This window comes from Nylanderia fulva, unplaced genomic scaffold (genome assembly GCF_048542155.1).
Source record: "Nylanderia fulva isolate GAGA-0341 unplaced genomic scaffold, ASM4854215v1 Scaffold172, whole genome shotgun sequence".
NCBI classification, from domain to species: Eukaryota; Metazoa; Arthropoda; class Insecta; order Hymenoptera; family Formicidae; genus Nylanderia; species Nylanderia fulva.
Genome location: NW_028189968.1, coordinates 135204 through 156681, shown reverse-complemented (window position 1 = coordinate 156681; position 21478 = coordinate 135204). Strand labels below are relative to the sequence as shown.

Sequence of the window (21478 nt, the reverse complement as noted above, 5' to 3'; positions counted from 1 at the left end):
TGATCATTTGTGTGAATTTATGTGGCGTCGTCGACTTCGACGATTGGGTCAAGATCCTTTCAAGCAATTGATTATCGATATTAAAAGATGTTATCCGGGAAAGGAGTAATATATTTAGCGTTTTATAAATAGTTTTGAAAAATAAAAAAGCGTTAAAAAAAACAATTAAAAATGTAAAAAAAATACAAAAAATATAAAAAAATTATAAAAAATATTAAAATTATAAAAAAATTATAAAAAAATATAAAAATTATAAAAACAAAAAAATGGAGTCAGTTCTTCGTCACGTCCTCGTCGTTGACTCCGGGTTCGGCTGAGAACGAAGAATATATTAATGTTTGAGAGGGTTTTTCTTATCTAATTTTTTTCGAAAACTATCAGTTTTACGCAAAAAATTTATAGGACATAAATGATGTATTTTTACAAGAACTACAACTTTTATTTGAAACATTTTTTTCTTACATTAATATTTATCAAAATAATGTCTAAAAAGTTATATTTTTGTCAATTTTTTTGAGTTTTGACCTTGAAAATGACCTAGTCGCAAATTTTCATTATCATATTCGTAATCAGTGTTCAAAAATACAAAAAATAGTGTAGTTTCAAAAAAATCGGAGGGTTCACCTATTCGGAACTTTATCCAATTATTCATTTAATTTTATTTAAATATATATTATTAGAAATTTTTTTTATGATAAATTATTTTCCATAAGTTTTATTTTTTTTATTATTTTTATTTTATAATATTATGTTAATTTTTTGTTATTTTTATACAAATATATTTATTTTATTTTCAATATTTATTTTCTTATTTTTTATATTTTTTGTGCAATCAATTTAATTTTCAGGGATGTTATTTTTGTAAATGAATATAAAATTATTGAAAATCTTTTATAAATACAATTGATTTATTATTTCTTATTTTTTATTCATTTATAATTCTGATTTATTAAAAAAAAAAAAAGAAAACATATGGTCTTGAACTCTGATCTTCGTCGTATTCTGGTCTATCAATTGTGGATGTAGCACGGACATGAACTAAATTTGACTCTTTTACCGACATCGAAAGTGGATGTGGCCATGTAGTTCCAGACGCTCGTAAAATGGATGTACGTGACGCTAGTGAGCAGCCTAGAAAAAGCGTTTGACGAAAAACGGCGGCGTGGTCTCTCTCATTCTTTTCTCTGCCGCCGGCATTAGCATTATCCAAAGCGTACCACGTGGAGGTTGCGCGGTCGGTTTTACGCTTCTGTGTGCGTGCGTGCGTGCGTGCGTGCGTGCGTGCGTGCGTGCGTGCGTGCGTGCGTGTGTGTGCAGTGTGTGCACGGGTGTGTATACGTGTACATGCAATAGATAGTGGAAGCGCGTATATGTGTGTGTGTAAGTAAGTTAAAAATTTTCTGTGTATATATATGTATTGCAGCAAATTCGTGCGTGTGCAGTTTGTGTTAATTTACTTTATCCGGTTTATTAGATGTTTTTATTAATAGAGTGGATAGAATTGTTACGTATTTAACTTTATTTACGCTAGGACGTTCGGTGTTACATGTGTACGAGTCGCTGTTGTTGACTGCAATGACACATACTTATTTCGAAGATTGTCATATTCTTCCCATGTGCCTGCGTACGTAATTCTGTGGCAATAAGTAATATAATGGCCTAATGCTTGTTGTTCGGTAGAACCATTGTACGAAATTAATCCTATTAATTGATATTTTTGATTTTTTATGTATAGATGCGGTGGGACTTCTGATAGCGGTATTTGCTTAGGTGCATTTAAAAATCCTATTTCAGCTAATAGTGTGCTATGATATGCATGTTCGACATCTATTAAAAAATGCGCCTCTGGATTTATTTCACAGAGTACTTTATTACCGCAATTTTTGCATAGGATTTCTTTATTGAAAAATAGATCTATAGATTTTTGCAATCCGTTGTGTAGACCATGCGTAAGAATTGGTTTTGTATTAATCTCGGCTATCGAAATATTTTTTATTTCTTCATACTGGCACTGAACGCACGTGTTTTTTTCTGTGACACTTGGTGCTTCGATCAATACTTTTGCAATGAAAGTAGAGATATTGCAAGCACAATCAACAACGCTTTTATCTGCGTTAAAAAGTGTCAGTAGATAAGAAAGCCTTTCAAAATAAAATGCATTACTAACACCATTGATAGCGTAATTTAGCATTGTTTGAAAAAATATCAGATCTTTATATTTTTCATCTACTGTCTGTTTATAGACAACGGAATCTACATATGCTGTCGTTAATAATTCGATTAGAGAATCGAAAGGACATGTGGAGAGAGCTTGTAATTTTTTTGTGCCAATCTTAATTGGTGGAAGTAGCGAGCCATTTTGGATGCAAGCGCCCTTTTTTTACGGAGAGGACGATTGTGAATGAATGTTATATCTGGACAAGCCGTTAGATATTTCCCTCTTTTCCTTGTAACTTTGTCTATCGTGGCTTCTTCTTTTAATTTTTTCGGTGGGTTCAAACCACGCCAATTTTCTTCAGTGTCTGAATATGTCTCAATATTTAACATATCAGTTTCAACACTAGTTTGATGAATATCTTGTTTTAATTTGTTTACTTCCACGGAATTGTTCTTTTGTATATTAGCGCGATTATCAAGCGCTGCTCTTTCAATTTTGCAGATACTTTCAATAGAGCGAATATGTTTGATAATAAATTTATCGGCTCTTATCGACTTGCTTTCGTCGCTAAATGTGATATTTTTAATATCATTAAACTAGGCCTCTGATCTAGCCGACGAAGCTACAGAATATTTCTCAGTTTTCTGCACCATCACATTTATCCACAAAACGTAATACGTTGCAAATCCCATAAATGGTGTTACGAAATCTGGACAATAATATGCGTTAGGTCGTTCACCTGAATGCGTTTTTGCAGCCAAATCTTTTGCACTAGCGCATAATTTATCAAAATGTGACGAATTATCATTCTCTATTGCAACATCTATTTCGTTTAATGAGTCATTGTCATTGGAATCATTTTTTTCATCTAGATTTTCTTTTTCATCAATAATAAAATTGCGTATTATTTCTAAAAGGAATTCCTGTTTATTTGCACACGCAGTATCCTTATCATCACATTCACTAAGTGCTACAATTAATATTGAGTGCAGAATATCTTCAAATTGTTCTTTTGAATCGATGGTGGTCAAAAATCCAACGCATCGTAAATAAAAGTCTTTGATTTGTGGAGCTTTTCCACGGAAGCATTGCCATCTTGCAATCATTTTTATGACATGCGCGATATCTATACGTATGCGACATATTGGCATATTAATTTCCTCATAATTAAGATGTTTTATACATGTTTTGATATATTGTGCCAGGCTGCAACTATTAAAGGCACGTGCAACGGCATTTAACAGTGCAAATGAGAAATCGGTTATAACCTCATGCGGTATTTTTTTTCCGTAACGCAACCACTCACTCATCCAATATTGGATGATATTTGCATCATGTTTTTCAGATAACATCTGAAATAATGGCACAATTCCATTTATTCCAGATATAACGGCCTGGTATAAAAAAATTGCACCAGATCTTTTATTTCTTCTGTTCATCTTTTGCACGAGAGAGCCGGTAGCGTCGATGGATATAGGATTATTTAACTTTTTAAGATCCTTATATATCCATTTGCAACGGCGACCAATACATACAATAAAATTTGTCTAATCCGATTTCGCGTATTACACCGGCATACTGGACAGTATATTTTAAATTATTTATAGAATCAATTACATGTTGTATTTTGTGCACACCTAATTCCTTGTCTTTGCCTTCTTGACGTGCCTTTCTCAATACGTCGGTCTTATATAAATGACTCGGTTCAGGATCGCCATACTCCATTTCCTTTGTCATTTCGCGACGCCAAACAATTGCTTTTTTATGCAAAAGATCTTTTTGCACTGCTGCTCTTTCCGTACCTTTTAATGCTCTTTTTTTTCATGTGATACTCCCCTTGTGTCCACTGTTTTTACAAATAATTTTAAACCGCTTCCTACTTCGGGTTTTTTTATAGAATGCGCGTTAAAAGTTGCAGAACAATCTTTACATTTACCAAAGATTGTAAGGTACGCGCCATTTGTTGAATCATATATTTTCGCTCTTTTAAAAATATATACGCACGGAATTTTAGTCTTGGACCAACATAATTTAGATATTACATCCGTCCATCCTCGTTGCAATATCGAATATTTTCGTTTATTGTTATATCTACCGTACTCTTTATACGTTACTGTTTTTGGACTTATGCGTTGCCATGTTTCAGCATCAATAATTATGCTGTATAAAATTGTCGAACATTCGTTGCTATTTTGAACGTATACGGGTTCACTATCACTATTAACGCTTTCAATACTTTTGTCTTGTTTAGAGTTATTTATACTCGTATTATGAGACTCAAAAGAGAGTAAATGTTCTGTATCTTGTACAGTGGCAATGCCTTTATAATCCTCTAAACGAACGTCATTTCTATTTTGCTTTAAGTACAAATATAGATTTATTATTTTTATTTTATTTTCTAAAGATCGGCAAATGTCTGCCCATATAGGATCAGAACGCGATTTAAGATCTCCTGAAACTGTAAAACAGTCCGTATCTTTTATGGCTTCAAATATTTCATTATCTGTTACGCAGGCTTTACGAGGCATATTTATTTTTTATTTTAATTATCAGAAACAATTTTTAAAAGAAAAGAGAATGACGAATTCTCGATATAAGTTTAAAAGAAATATATTCAAATTCTTTTCGAAAGTCTTTTAGCTGCTGAATACGCTGAAATAACAGTGCTAAACAAACAAGATATTATTTCGAAACGTAGGGCGTTCAAAATAATTATACGCACGAATGCGAAATGCAATATTTTATTCAACTTTGCGGCTCAGTCTCGCTTTCGCTCAGATCGTCTTCGGACTCTACAGCGAACGTTCTCAAAAAAAGCGCGATCGCTTTTGCCAGACAGCGCGAGTTCGGGCGTACGTAGCGCTAGGAATATAGAGAAGCGGCGTCGCTGGTGATTGCTTAGGCATCCCCTCCAACGCATGGAGCAGCGCGCGCCTCCACACGTTGCGCGTTGGAGGGGATGCCTAAGACAATCGCCAGCGACGCCAATGTGCAAACGAAAATTCGACTCGTTTCGAAATGTGCAAACGAAAATCTTTCGATCAATGCCATTTTGAACCCAATTCTCGCGTTTTAAACTTGTTTACTCGTATTTGACATTTTACGGATTTTTAATTGTTTATAACTTTTAAACTAAGGGTGTGCAAACGAAAATTTGACCTGTTTCGAAATGTGCAAACGAAAATCTTTCGATTAATGCCATTTTGAATCCAATTCTCGCGTTTTAAACTTGTTTACTCGTATTTGACATTTTACGGATTTTTAATTGTTTATAACTTTTAAACTAAGAGTGTGCAAACGAAAATTCGGCCTGTTTCGAAATGTGCAAACGAAAATCTTTCGATTAATGCCATTTTGAATCCAATTCTCGCGTTTTAAACTTGTTTACTCGTATTTGACATTTTACGGATTTTTAATTGTTTATAACTTTTAAACTAAGGGTGTGCAAACGAAAATTCGACCTGTTTCAAAATGTGCAAACGAAAATCTATTGATTAAGTTATTTTGGATCAAATTTGCTCATATTGGGGGGGCTATTGTGAAATTGGCCCCCCCAAAATTGTTTTGGTTATAACTTTTTTATTAGAGGTGTGCAAACGAAAATTCGAAATGTGCATACATGTGCAAACAATGTGCAATCGAATGAGCTATAGAAAGTTAATTTTTTAAATGTTGGGGAGCCAGCTTCACACGGGTAACGACGAAACGGTTTTTATTTAGTAGAGTTTTAATTCTGTACGCTCCTTTATATTTAAGGGTTAACTTTGTATTTGTCCCTGGTTTGTGTTGTAAGACTTTTATTAAAACTAGATCTCCCTCCTTATACTGCGTTATTTTTTTATGTCTTTCGTTGTATTTAATTTTATTATATTCCTGTAGTTTTTTATTAGTGGTTTGCGCGATTGCTCTAGCGGTGCCCCTTTCTTTCTCGAAGTTGTAATCTATCTTTTTTAGTCGTTCTATTAGTTCGTGTAAATGTTCATTTCCTGTTCTCTTCTGTTCGAATCCTAATAATAATTTGCTTGGAGTAGAGTTGATGGCTCTGTTACGTGTATTATTTATAATGTATTGTACTAACGCTAACTTTTCTTTCCACTCGTTGGGATTTTCTACTGTTTTAGCTAGTGTTGTTTTCATAAACCGGTTAACTCACTCCGCCTGGCCGTTCGCCCAAGGGGAGGCCATTGCAGTTAATACCTGCTTAATTTCTTTTTCCCGTAGGAATTCCGAGAATTTGGATGAAGTGAAAGCCGTACCCCGGTCGCTAACAATTCGGTTTGAATATCCGAAGGTGTTAAACAAAGAACTTAAACAAGTAATTGCTTCCTCTGCGCCCGTTGATTTGGTAGCAAACAACCATACGAATTTTGTAAAAGCATCAATGATCACTAAGATGTTTTTGTACCCGCCTCGCGTCACTTCCAGGGGTCCGAAATGATCTATATGTAGAGTCTCAAAAGGCGTAACGCCTCCATAGATTTCCATCTCTCCCTCCCCTTTTCCGGATGTTAGCGAATATGACAAGCACTTTACGCAGTTCTCGATGTATTGTTTAATTTTTATTTTTAAACCGGGGAACCAATAATGGTCTAATGGCCGTGCATGGTTTTATCAATCCCCACATGCCCCATGTCATCATGGTACAGATGGATGATGCTACTTACCATGGCTTCTGGAACTACGAATAAGTCCTTGTCTCGATACTTTTTAAATAACAATCCATCAATTATCGAAAAATGCTTGTCTCTGCCCATTTCCACTCGCTCTGCTATCTCTTTTAGTCTTACATCCGTTAGCTGTCGGAACATTAGTTCATCCTCCGCAGTGATTAGAGTTATCGTAAGGACGTTGCGGCTCAAACAGTCTACGTGCGCCATCCTATCAGACGGTGCGTGCACGAGCTCCATTCGATACTCCTGCAGGGCCAGCGACCATCGTACTATTTTTGGATTAATGTTTATCTTTTTCATCGCTAAAGCTAACGAGTTACAATCGGTAATTACCTTGAAAGTAATGCCCTGTAGATATACATGAAATCGTTCAATTGCCTTTACAATTGCCAAGGTTTCGAGTTCAAAGCTATGATAGGCTTTCTCGGTCTCAGTAGTAGCCCTACTGAAATATGCAATAGGTGCCATGTGCCCCGATTTTTGCCGCTGCAGTAATATCGCACCAAACCCGTGGCTACTTGAATCCGTATGTAGTTCGGTTTCGGCTAACGGCAGTGCCGGACTAAGGTATACAGAGGCCCCAAGCTACGACGGTAGGTGGGCCCTGTCCCAAAGCCCTATAATAAGCTATTTTAAATATCGCTATTAAAAGATTCCTCTTAGTCGAGCAAGCTCCATCACCGCGTCAAGGTGAGAATCTAACGATGGAGTTTAAAAAAATTTTTTTTGTATTTTAAAAATTTTAAATTTAAAAAAAATTTTTTTACTTTTACAATTTTTTTATTTTTTACTTTTAAAATTTTTTTTACTTTTTAAATTTTTTTATTTTTTACTTTTTTAATATTTTTTTTAGTTGTTATTTAAAAAAAAAAATACTTTTAGAAAAATTTTTTACGAGACTTTAGCTTTGCAAAGTCATCAATAATATCGTCAAATGATAAAGTTCGAAATTTTTCAGCTTCAATACATAAAATAGCAAGGTCTGATAATTTCTCTTGAAGCATGGTGGTGCATAATTCATTTTTTAAGCGTTTTAACCGTGAAAATGACCATTCTCCTGAACAATTAGTCATCATAAGACTTAGAAACAACCGTAGCGTTGCTTCTACATTGGGAAATGCTAAATTAAGTTTATCTTTAAAGATTATTTGATTTAGATTCTGGTGGTTTAAATTTTTATTATTGGCGGCATGGTGCATCTTCACGTAAATATGAAAATGTTTAAGTTCTCCGATAAGGTTGATATCTACATCTTCAGGATAATCTTTCATTAAACACTTTACGCCTTTATGAAGTTCACTGTCACGGACATCTAAATCAACTAAGAAAGAAAATTTGTCTGCAATATTTTGGTAAATTAGTGCTCTTTTCTGTAAGTTTGTTTCAAGCATATCCATCATAACAATAAACACTTATATGCAAAATTTATCTCTTGTCGAAAGAACTTCATCAACATTAGGTACATTTCCATCGTTAACGACTTGTTTCCTACGTCTTTGACGTTGATTTTCAGCTTTGTAATCCACATCAGGTAAACGTTCTTTAGCTCTAGCTTCAAATTCATCGAAACTTTTTCGATTTTTCTTTAAAAACTGTAATAGCGATGAATAGAGCTTTGCACAGGTACTGAGGGATATTTTTGAATCTTGCAGAGCTTTACTTGTTTTATGAAACTCATCTAATATACGATTCCAAAATTCTAACATGAATACAAACTCTAATTCTTCCATTTTTTCCTGAAGAATACCAGCTTCTCGTCGTGTATCACCTTTTTCATACTCGTTTGTATACAAGCAATGAAGAGCATCAATAATTGATTCATAACCATCGGATATAGTTGAAACAGCCTTTGCATGTGCCTCCCATCGAGTATCACAAAGTCGTTTAGATACCGTTGAGTCAGAGACCAAACACGATTTTAAAACAGTCCAACGTTTTGTAGAAGCAGAGAAAAATGTATATACTTGCTGTATAATAGCAAAGAAATTTACCGCGGCTAAACAACAATCAACTGCGGCACGACCAATAAGATTTAGTGAATGCCCACCACATGGAATGTATACACCAAATTTATTTTTGTCCAGAAGGATTTTCTGCATGCCATTATACATTCCTGACATATTGGCAGCGTTATCATATGACTGTCCTCTGCACTTATTAAAGTCAATTTTGCAATTATTCTCAAGATAATTAAGTACGACATTAGCTATATTTTTTCCACTGTGATCATTTAATTGCAAGAACGTTTGTTCACCCGCCTTCGATTTACGCGTGAGACACTAATTTAAAAACAACTAATATATATCTTTTTTTTATTACCGGTTCGTCACTTGTCCCGGGTGGGATAATAATAATAAGTCAATGGAGTTTAATTAACAAACGTATATATTTAACACTAGAATAACACCATTGATTTAACAAGACGAGGCTCTCTAGACCGATCAAAAGCCGACCCGGATAAATTGTACGAACTACGAGCTTCCGTACTGATCGCGCGTAAAATCCGGACGATGCGTACGCTATCAAGGTTCGTCTCACAGAGACGATTCTGCTCAATCCTTGATAATATTTCCTACCGAGTCGAGTACAATAACATACTCGGTGTCGGTCGTATGATTTCTTCAACCAATCACGATCGACCACCGAGATGTTTGTCAGATTTCGGCAGCAACGGTAATGTCAGAAAAACTAAAGGAAAATAATTCCTTAGAATCCGAAGCAAATGTTATTTGCCCGAGGACTGGTTCTTTGAAACAAGAGTTATAAATCAAGCGAGAATTTATCTATATTGTGATCGTCTCTTTTTCGAACATCCCGCTCGCCTCGTATACCGGATAGGTAACGAAATAATTACTTCTCAAACAGATTAAAGTCCAGTCCTTCAGGGTTGAGCGATCTAGAGAGGTTTTAAGACAACATTGCAAAACAAAGAAATATGCAGTTGATTACATGATGCATGATTGCAGAAATGGTACAGATTAAGTACAATAGTTATAGATCGAAGATGATAACGGAGTATGGCGCTGAAATTTAGTATTACATTGTACTTATGTTTACATAATCATAATTTGACGTCGCGACATAGTCTTATTTGAGACGGTAATCAAGCGAAATCTTCATTTCGCGGAGCGCATTAATCTAAGAGCTAATAATTCGCATTTATCGGTAGTCGACAGATCTGTGTTATTGGTCGCTTCAGAGTTGTTTTTGCGGTACGTAACGTTACAACGCGGACATGGCTATCCTTTCCTGGATGAACCGCTACTATTCGAGCGAGTTCCCATTTAGAAGGAGGAAGGAGACTATTTTTTAATAACACTAATTCGTCGATCTTTAAATCCGGTTGATTCTCGCGCCATTTTTGTCGTTGCTGAAGCGTATGCAGATAATCAGCCGACCAAGATCGCCAGATCTGTTCGAGCATCGCGCGTACTTGTTGCCATCGCGAGAGACGGTCAGAGTCGATTTCTAAATTCGACTCTTCCGGTAAACTAATTAACGGGCGGTCGATTAAAAAATGGCCCGGAGTAATCGCAGAAAAATCGTTCGGATCGTCATGTAATGCGGAAATAGGTCGTGAATTTAGACACGCCTCAATTTGACACAGTAGCGTAGCGAACTCGATTTGTGACAATGTACGCGAGCCGGTTACTCTTTTAAGATGAAACTTCAATCCTTTTACGCCGGTTTCCCAGAGTCCGCCAAAATGCGGCGCGGCGGGAGGAATAAAATGCCATTTTACGTTGTCGTTGGCAACGGTGTTTTTAAGTTCAGGATCGGCGATAAGTCTTTGAAAAACGGAGTACAATTCCCTATCTGCGCCCTGAAAGTTCGTGCCGTTGAAGCTGTAAATGTCTGACGGGAGACCACGACGACTCGCGAAACGTTTGAAAGCAGCGAGGAATCCGGCAGTGGTGTAGTCGCCCACGTACTCTAAGTGAACAGCCTTAGTCGCAAGATAAATACGACCACGTAATACTTTCTCGATTTTTGACCTCTTCCCACGACTGGAATTATACTCATCGGTCCCGCGTAATCGACGCCCGTATGCGTGAAGGGGGGCGATGGGGTGACTCGATGAAAGGGAAGATTCCCCATCAGCTGTTGCGACGGACGCGCGCGTTCGCGGACACATCTTACGCAATTATGAATGTGGGATTTGACGCTGGTGCGAGCGGAAATTATCCAATAGTTTTGTCGTAAAATTCGTAGCGTAAGTTGAGTGCCACCATGAAGGGCGGCTTTATGCGCGTGCGCGATTAATAAGTCGAAGATGCGATGCTTCGGCAAAATGATGGGATGCCGTTCGTTAAAACTCAACGGCGAGTTTTCGATCCGTCCGCCCAGGCGTATTAGTTTGTCTTCTCCGAGGAAAGGACAGAGAGTCGACAAGGAGCTGGATTTCGGAATTGAACCTTTCGCATTTAAAACCTTAATTTCCGACGGAAATTGATGGAGCTGTACGTACCGAAGCCAAAAAAGGGAAGCTTCCTTGAACTCGACAGCTGACAACTCCGTCGTTTTGGGCGCACTAAATTCGCGTTTTAATTTTTGAATAAATCGTTTCACGAGCGCGGTAACTCGAATTAATTTCGTCCAGCTAGAAACGATATGCGGTAGCTCCCATTCCGAGGAGACTCGAGTATGACACACGGAAGAGAGTTTTATTTCAGATTCGACGATTTCTCGATTAGCGTCGGGTCGATTTTGATCATGCTTATGAATTGGCCACACGGATTCCGTAGAACTCAACCAAGCAGGGCCGTGCCACCAGAGCGTAAAGTCCCTAAATGCAGCCGGCGATACACCTCGCGACGCACAGTCCGCGGGGTTATCGCTCGATGAGACGTGATTCCATTGAACCGAAGGGAGTCGAGTCTGGACTTCAGATACGCGATTTGCGACGAAGGTTTTCCATCGCGATGGATGGCCTTGTAACCAGGCTAAGGCGACAGACGAGTCGGTCCATCCGTATACAGGCGCTTTTTGCAAATTCAACGAATTTTGCACCCATTCAAGTAATTTAGTCAATAATACAATTGCGCTCAACTCCATTCGCGGTACGCTTATTGTCTTAATCGGCGCGACCTTTGATTTAGCTGTTAATAAAACTGAAATTTTATTGAACGAGTGACGAATTCTCAAATAAACGACAGCAGCGTATGCGCGGGTCGACGCGTCTGCGAACCCATGTAATTCGACAGCTAAATTTTCTCGATGTCGTCCAGTCCAGCGCGGGATGCGTATTTCATTTAGTTTGGAAAATTCCGAGCAATACTTTTTCCACGGCTCTAATAACTCGGCAGATACAGGAGAATCCCAGTCATATTTTCTGATCCACAGCTCTTGGATCATTATTTTAGAGGTAATTACTATCGGAGATGCCCATCCTAATGGATCAAAGAATTTCGCGATAAATGATAGAATGGTTCGTTTAGTATTAAAGTCGGCAGTAGGTATATCTATTTGGAAGCGAAACGAATCTTCTTGCGGTCTCCACGTGAGACCAAGTACCTTTAACATATCGTCTTCACCGAGTTTTCGTTCGACAGCTAATTCGTGCTCGCCAGCCGGAATATCGTCTAATAATTCGGTCGCGTTAGCAGCCCATTTGCGTAAGTGAAAACCGCCACGCGACATTAGTTACTGAAGTTGATCGCGGCTTTTTTTGAGCTCCGGAACGTCGTCGGCGCCGAATAACACGTCGTCGACGTATATAAATTCCTGAACGATGGATTGAGCTTTCGGAAATGCATGTCCTTCATCGAGAGCTAATTGATTAAGAACTCGCATGGCTAAATAAGGAGCAGGAGCAGTGCCGTACGTAACCGTTAATAATCGATAGGCTTTAATAGGTTTATCATTTGCGGATCGCCAGAGAATCCGTACGAAATCCGTATCATCCGGATGAACACGAATCTGTCGGAACATTTTTTCAATATCCGCTGTATACACGTAGCGGAATTGTCGCTATCGCAGGATAATAGATGCTAACTCGCGTTGTAACTTAGGTCCGGTCATCAGATAATCATTTAACGTAGAGCCGTTACTAGTTAAATACGACGCGAAGTTTCGTTGTACTGCTAGACTCGCGGAGCACCGGATGATGCGGGATATAAACCGGAGAAAAGCGTGGCTTATCGTCATCCGTAACGGCCTTCATATGACTCATTGTTTCATATTCCGACAAGAATTCGTTATATTGTTTGGCAAGATCGTAATTTCGATCTAGACGTTTTTCTAATTTAGAATATAGAAGCGCGGTAATTTCGTATGAAGAACCGATCTCAAGCGGAGGATCAGTTTTGAACGGTAACCGAACGATATAACGGCCGTCGTTGGCACGCGTATGACTTTCCTTAAAATGCAACTCACATTTTTGATCTTCTTCTGACAGCGGAGAGTCGGAAGAAATCTCCTCGATCTCCCAAAACTTACGGAGCAGAGAATCTATCGGAGGGTCCAGGACGCAATTTAGCGTTTGAACCGATTCTGTTCTTTGAGAAGAAGTTCCGGTGGGACCGGATAAGACCCAGCTTAGTTTAGTGAGCTGAGCCGTTGGAGTTCCGATTGGGCCTTGCTTTACGTCATGCAGTAACAAAGCGCCGTATATGTCTGCTCCGAGGATCAGATGAATCGGGTGATTGCTAAACGGATCGGGATCCGCGAGATTTAATCCACTTAAGTGAGGCCAAGAATCGAGAGGTTTTATTCGAGAACCCGCATACGACGTTATTTTTTGATATACGAAAGCATTTAGAGGTAAAGAAGGTCCTTGCGTTTGACACGGCTCGAGCTTGAGCGGTACTTGCGCTTTCGCTACGCCACTGTATTGTTCACCAAAGCAATGTACCAGTAATCTCGCGCGGTAACGTTTCGTGCGCAGCGTTTGGCATAATGACTCCGAAATAAAACTAACGGCAGAACCCTGATCCAATAACGCACGTATTTTAAATTTACGACCTTCGACCGTGCGAAGAATCACCCACGCAGTAGCTAACAGTACATTCGGTGGATTTTTTATCGGAGCGCTAATCGTTTGAACAGAGACGACAGCGGACTCGTCTTTGGCCTCAGAGGCAGTAGCAGACGGTTGAGCGTTGAGCGTCACATTATTCACGACAGAATTTACATTCGTCTTTTGAGCATTAACGTCCCGGTGTAGGAGCGTATGATGCGCTCGTCGGCACACATTACATCGTTTTTGACTCGAACAATCGTTAGGGAAGTGGCCGACCTTTGGACAATTGAAGCAACATTTATTTGATCGGAGAAGCTGAATTCTCTGTTCAACTGATTTACGTTTGAAATCATCACATTGCATTAACCGATGATTGCCGGGGCAATTTAAACATTTATCGGCGGTCACGCTGTGTACAGAGGCGCGATTATAACTGCAACGGTTGGAACCTTTAATTTTATTTTGCGAAGAATCGATATTTTTATAATGATCCGTCAACCCTCGTTTTCGCAACGTCATGAAATCACGAATATTTTCGTAAGTCGGATAAGCGCTTGTTTTTCCGCGTAATAGATTCCATTCGTTACGCGTGCGTGGACTAAATTTTTGAGAGATTATAAAAACTAACAAATCGTCCCATTGATCTACCGGTCTGCCTAAATTATCTAACGCAGCCAATGACGAGGCAACAACATCTCGCAACCTCTTAAGATCGGCAGCGGTTTCGGTTTTCATAATCGGCAGCTCTGCAAAGGCTTGAATGTGCGCAAAGATGATAGCGTATTGGTTATCGTACTCATCTACAAGTAATTTCCACGCAGTCGTAACTCGTGTCTGTTATCTGGATATGATTTATCAATAACGCGGCGTCGCCCGTAACACTCGCCTTTAGGTAATGTAATTTTTGAGTGTTCGATAGCGTTTCTTTAGAGGCAACAAGTGACTCGAAGATTCCGCGAAAATTTCCCCACTCCGTTAGATTACCGGAAAATTTCGGCAGAGATATACGAGGTAATTGCAACGCAATAGAGGGTTCCCGTATGGAGGTGTCGCTTACCGATTGAGCCGCGTTCGACTCGCATCGAGTGAATTTACCGATTACATCAGCGAGATAGTCCGCGGCTGATAGACGTCCTCAACCTCGAAAAAGACCTCTGCGGTGAAGTATCCGTTCGTTCGTTGTTCCTCGGGTGATGCTGCGAGGAGAAGCCGGACGTTCAGCTGTTGACACTTCTCCCATAAGGTCTCCAGGCCTTCCAGTCGATTCTTCGCCTTGTATAAGGTGACGTTCGCCTTGCCAAGTTTTTTAAAATTGGAAAGTACTCGCTTGATCGAAGTGATCGTGGCAGATTGCTCGACGAGCAATTCCTGCAGGTCACTCGACATAACAGCGAGAAGTAGGGCCTCAGCTGGGCACTAAAGCTTCACCAAACGCAGAGCGATTTGGTAGAGTGTTAAAGTGACGACTGACCGTCGTATTTCAGTCGGCTAAGGAGCTCGACAATCGCACTTAGGCTGTGCAAAACGCTAAAGAGCTCGTAAATAGTGTTTGAGCGTGACTCGGCGGATTACGCAGAGCGCAATTATTCAGGTTACGCGCTAAAGAACGCGATAGTCACCCTTAAATTTGCGAAGCGTTAAAGAACGCGGTAACAATACTTGAAAGTGGCATTGCGGATTACGCAGGTCACCAAGAAGAAGTTCGTGATCCACGGGGCACGATTATTTCACTTCGTTGTGTGAAGCACTAAAGAGCGCGACAACAGTTTTACGATGCTGTCTTGCGGATCACGTGGAGCACACGCGTGTATGGTGTGCGGAGGAGCACAATACATTAACGTTATTAATGCGCCAGGGGCACTTTGACTGTGATAGTTTCAATCTGCACAGAGTCTTGTTCGATCACTCGCTTTTTACTTTTCCACGCGAGAAGACGTTTCCTTAAAATACAGCACGGAACTCTTCACGGCAACAACGAAATGCGTCTTCTTGTTTACAGTCAACTTGTGTACCGTGTCAGTTTCGATCACCTGATCGGTTTTCGGTTCTTTCTTGCATCACTCGCGGCAGCGGTCTCAATCACACTCGTCTATCGTTCTCTCGAAGTACTGTTTTTAGCGTGACAAGTTCCAAATCCGGCTCGAAGGACCATTTCATGTTCACCCGCCTTCGATTTACGCGTGAGACACTAATTTAAAAACAACTAATATATATCTTTTTTTTATTACCGGTTCGTCACTTGTCCCGGGTGGGATAATAATAATAAGTCAATGGAGTTTAATTAACAAACGTATATATTTAACACTAGAATAACACCATTGATTTAACAAGACGAGGCTCTCTAGACCGATCAAAAGCCGACCCGGATAAATTGTACGAACTACGAGCTTCCGTACTGATCGCGCGTAAAATCCGGATGATGCATACGCTATCAAGGTTCGTCTCACAGAGACGATTCTGCTCAATCCTTGATAATATTTCCTACCGAGTCGAGTACAATAACATACTCGGTGTCGGTCGTATGATTTCTTCAACCAATCACGATCGACCACCGAGATGTTTGTCAGATTTCGGCAGCAACGGTAATGTCAGAAAAACTAAAGGAAAATAATTCCTTAGAATCCGAAGCAAATGTTATTTGCCCGAGGACTGGTTCTTTGAAACAAGAGTTATAAATCAAGCGAGAATTTATCTATATTGTGATCGTCTCTTTTTCGAACAACGTTAAAAAACGTTCGATTGGGAAACCGTCGTCGGGTAAAACATATCTGACAATAACCGCTAATTGATCAACGTGTGAAAGATCTGGTGTTGAGTCGACAGATAAGCTGAAATATCCAGCTTCTTTTAAGTCTTTCAAAATTGAAGTTCTCGTTTTTTCAGCCATCAGATGAATGAGTTCGTTACATATTGTTTTAGACAAATATGAAGATTTTCCAGTACCCTTGTTGCCATACTGTTCTATATGGTTTGCAAGAAAAGGATCGAATTTTGCAATAAGTTCCAGTAGACCAAGATAGTTTCCATTATGCAATGCTCCAAAACGTTCAATATCGCCTCTGAACGCTAATCCACGTTCCGCCAATGTGCAAATAACTGCGATCAAGCGTTCAGCTGCTTGTCTCCAATATTTTCTTTCAATTTCTATTTGCTTATCAAGGTGCGTATTTAAGCTCAGTCCTCGCCGTCGCGTCAAATATGTAAGTAAAGCACATCTATGATCTTCTGAGTTTTTATGTTGTCGAATTACAGCTGGATTTCTCCAATCGTTAAAACCATCATTAGCTAGCTTTACAGATGACGATGAAAAGATCTTGCAATAGAAACAATAAACTCGACCAGTGGTTGGCGAATATGTTAGCCATTCTCTATAATATTTTTCTCCATTAGCTTTTGTTGACAGAAAGAGACCAGCCGAACAATATCTAATCTGATTTTGAAATGATTGTTTTGATTTTAGAAATGGGCCTGTTCGATGCTGATAATTTTCCGGACCTTCTTGAATTAAATCTGTGATATCATCAGTATTTAATGCTATCCAAAGACCGGTATCATTGGCCTTAGTGTATTTTTCAGTTTCAACGTCAGGACTTCTTGCACTTCCAGCTCTTTCATATCTTCGTCCTCATCTGTATTTTCTACCTTATTTATATCAGATTCCGAAAGTTTTTTAATTTCAAAATCTGCATTAGTTACAGTTTCAGAAGATGTACTGGCACTACTGCCAGAATATTCTTCTTGACTGCTTTGACCGTATGTTCATGGGATTGTTTTCTTATTGCCATAAAATAACTGTCTACTTTAGACAATTTTTTTAGCTGTATTTCAAGTTCTTGTTTTTGTTTTCTCTTTTGAAAACCGCTTTTAAATTTCTTTATTTTATGATGGATTCACAGGTCGTTAAAAAAATTGAAAAAGCTTTTTTTTAAAAAAAAGAAACCTGTGAAATCACCCTTACTCTATAACTATAACTGTATTTAATATTTTTTATAACGTATGTTTTCTTTTATCTGTGAATATAATATGGGATAGAAGTAAAAAAAATTATTGGAAATGTAATAATCTAATAAAAATTGTAATTTTTTATGAAAAGTAAAAATCTCGTAGATAAAGGGGACACCGTGCGATATCCTGCGAAGAAGCCAGCCGCTTATAACTCTAACATCGGGAGGAGCATGCACTTGTGCAGTAGATAGCGCTATGCAGCGCGTTAAGCATAGGGGCTGCCTAGCGGGACCGCGCGTATCGCGTATTACAGCGTCCGCGGTAAGCAGAGCTCAGAGCCAGTGATGCCGAGGTGAAAGGCGAGCAACACGATAGAGGAGTGGATGCGCACAAATGAAAATCGCATGTGACTCCACGCATGCGATTTTCATTTGTGCGCATCCCCTCCACTATCGTTGCATGTTGTTCGCCTCTCGCCTCTCCCGGCCTCCCCCTTCTAGCGTCGCTGCAGAACCGATACGTTCGGGAAGACGAGGCCCCCCTCGCATCACGAGGCCCTAAGCTTAGCTTATTTTGCTTATGCCCTAATCCGGCACTGGCTAACGGATTATGCACACTTAGGATTGGGGGAGAGGTTAACTCTTTTTTCAGTAGCTCAAATGCTCGCGTACATTTTCCATCAAAAACAAACTCAACGTTTTTTCTCGTGAGAGCCTGAAGCGACTCTACTTTTATCGCGTAATTTTGTATGAACCTTCGGAAATAACTTGCTAGCCCCAGAAACCCTCGCACCTCTCTAACGTTTTTTGGTTGCGGAAAATCAACAATGGCCTGAATGTGTCTTTTACTCATCGAGATTCCACAACCAGAGACCAAATATCCCAAGTACTCTATTTCCCGTTTTAGAAACAGACACTTGGACAGATTCAATTCCAATTGATATTGCTTCAATATTATCAAGACTTCCTCAAGAACGGTAAGATTTTCTTCTATGGTACGGGTGGCGATTAAAATATCGTCCATATATATTAATATTTTCCCGTTATTTATCAGTGGTGCGAAGATTTGCAGGATTCACTTTTGAAATTCGGCAGGTGCCTCGGAGTAACCGAATGGCATCTTTACATATTCATATTGCCCGCTCGGTGTAGAGAAAGAGAAATATTGTGTATCCTCCGGATGGACGTCCAATTGATGGAAGCCATCCCGAAGATCCAGTTTCGTAAAAATCTCTTTTTCGTGTAATGCGTCTAACTGATCTTTAATAATCGGGAATGGATATTTTTGCGGGAATATTCTCTGATTTAACGGTCGCAGATCTACGCACATGCGTTTTTTCCCGTTCCGTTTGGTTACTAAAACCACGCGCGCACAATACGGTGAGATGCTCGGTTTTATGATTCCGCGTTGCAACAAAGCGATTCGTAATTGCGCTCATTAATTGCGCGCTCGCTTGCGTCTCCACATTCTTCGGCGACCCGGACTCGCTGCCTCCTCTCTCTGTTGCCTAGGGTGCTCGGCCCGGCACCATGATTTGTTCCGGCCACCCGTTTCGCTCAGAAGTCGGTAAGTCGGTCAAATACCGCTGGACGCGTTCCCCGCGTATCGATACCACACTGACGCGCCACCTCGCGTAGTCCTTCTATGGTTAATTACTTCAGTTGAACACGACTCATTTTTCCTCAGGGTCAGTAATGTTATCGCGCACTATAAGTCCTTTGTAATGTCTATAGTTCGCTTTTACCTTTTTTCTCTTTCGCGTTGTTTTCTCTCCGTGTTTTCTTCCCGGCACTCTTGGAACACGCCTGGAGCACGCTAAAGGCACGTGATCACGCCCTGGCTTGTTCGGCGCAGTAGCGCGATTTTTCCGATCCCACTTCTGATTTTCTGTAGGATACCAATGGGGGAAAGAAATGTTTACAGGACACTCCCACAGGATATTGCACAACACTTTTATTTAACAGTAATGGAAGCAAGTTTATTATACGAGAAATTATTCCAGAAGGCACGCACGCCCCTTGTCTAACAGCTCCGACACGCTCGCCGGTTGTGCTCCGTTTTTTGATACACTTCCTTTTTGCGGATTTCGACACCCACACGAAGCACGCTCGCATGTATCAAACACCCAGCACCTTCACTAGCGTTCCTATGCCTCACAATAGTTTGCACTCGTTAATCTTTTCATTACTTGAGTACTTTGAAATACTATGCCTACTCTCTCTGCGCGCTACAACCATACTCCTTCGAATTCTCCAATTTGCGTACTCATCCCCTGCTCGAACGCTCTCGCTTTCCTTACGGCGGTTTTTGTAATTACTGTAGATCTACTTATCAACCTTATTCTGCTACAAAAGTGAAAATTTTGGTCATCGTCGTCGACTTTCTCAATGCGCATGTGTGCGAAAATGTACTGTTCGAGCAGTCAACGCTAGATTGTATTAATGTCGCTCCATGATCCATGATGTTAGGTTATGTGTCAGGTTTGATGACATGTAACATGTATGTAGGTTAATCCATAAAAAACTTACCTTTTTTAAACAAAGGTAAAAAAAGGCGACAAGTTTACGTGCTCATGTGAAAAAGTGTTATACAAGAAAGCAGTGTTTTTAAATTACTATAAAAAAACTGCTCTAAAAAATAATGTTATTTTAATTTTATACAATATATTTTTATTGTATAAAATGATTAAATATTAAAAAAAAAAACTAATGATATCAAAAATTGCGACAAATAAAAACCTTTATACTATAAAATTTCTTATTATGATTATTTTATTAAATAATTTTTTTCATAGAAATATTTTACAAACAACAATTAATTAAACATATGACTCATATATTGTAACGCAGCAAATTATATAAAAAGATCAAATGTGACGAACGATTTATGATTGACAATAATATCTTATTTGGATTAAAGAGTATGATAGAAAATATATATCTCATTTGATATTATTGTCAACCATATAATCACTCGTTACATTTGGTCTTTAGAAATATTTTAACCAAAAAAAATAGAAACATTTTTGTTAAAAAAACTTGACGCTGCTAAATTGCATAATATGTCAATAATGTTAAGATACTTTGGTATATACATTTATGTTCCAGTTAATTGTTTTATTAATATTCCAGTTATTATATAGTAGTAGTATTATAGTAAATTAATTATTTCTTATTTTAAGATTTACAGATACATTACAGTCCCTACAGTAAAATCTCTGTGATACCAAGAAGTTTGCCGAAAATCGCGATCCCATTGTTGGCGCTTTATTCCGATCGTGATTGGTCGTGGCGACGCGATCGATCTCCCGACGCAAGTTGACGTGAAGTGCGCGACGATGAGCGATGCAATGTTCGTTTGACAGCTTGCAATTTTGAATTAAAAATAATTAACTATAACTATAATTATTATATAATCTTAACTACAAATAAGATATTATATAATCTTAACTACAAATAAGAACGTAAAAACAATGTAGAAAATGATAATCTTTTAGTATTTAAAAAAATTTTTTAAATATTGACATTTTTTTATAATTTTATAATAATTCATAATAATTTTATGACTTTAGCATAATTTAATCAATAATTTTAGCAATAATTTATAACTTAAAATTTGAATCAGTATAGATATTTTAATTTTATACTGTGCGTGCGTGCGTGCGAGTGCGCGTGTGTACGTACATGTGTATGTGCATGTGTGTGCATGTGTGTGCATGTGTGTGTATGTCTGTGTATATGTGTT

The 21478-nt window shown here is 38.7% G+C and overlaps 2 protein-coding genes across 2 annotated transcripts; both read right to left on the bottom strand.

Moving 5' to 3' along the window:
- Nucleotides 1-2754: 2754 nt before the first annotated feature.
- Nucleotides 2755-12468, bottom strand: LOC146723717 (uncharacterized). Its single transcript, XM_085481306.1, has 5 exons — nt 10969-12468; nt 10481-10774; nt 6823-7176; nt 3465-3510; nt 2755-2969 (listed from the first exon to the last, which is right to left on the bottom strand). Exons 1-5 carry the CDS (start codon nt 12466-12468, stop codon nt 2755-2757), a joined length of 2409 nt encoding a protein of 802 aa, XP_085337432.1.
- A 409-nt stretch (nt 12469-12877) lies between these two features.
- On the bottom strand, nt 12878-14524 carry LOC146723716 (uncharacterized). Its single transcript, XM_085481305.1, has one exon. It carries the CDS (start codon nt 14522-14524, stop codon nt 12878-12880), a length of 1647 nt encoding a protein of 548 aa, XP_085337431.1.
- Between the last annotated feature and the right edge of the window lie 6954 nt (nt 14525-21478).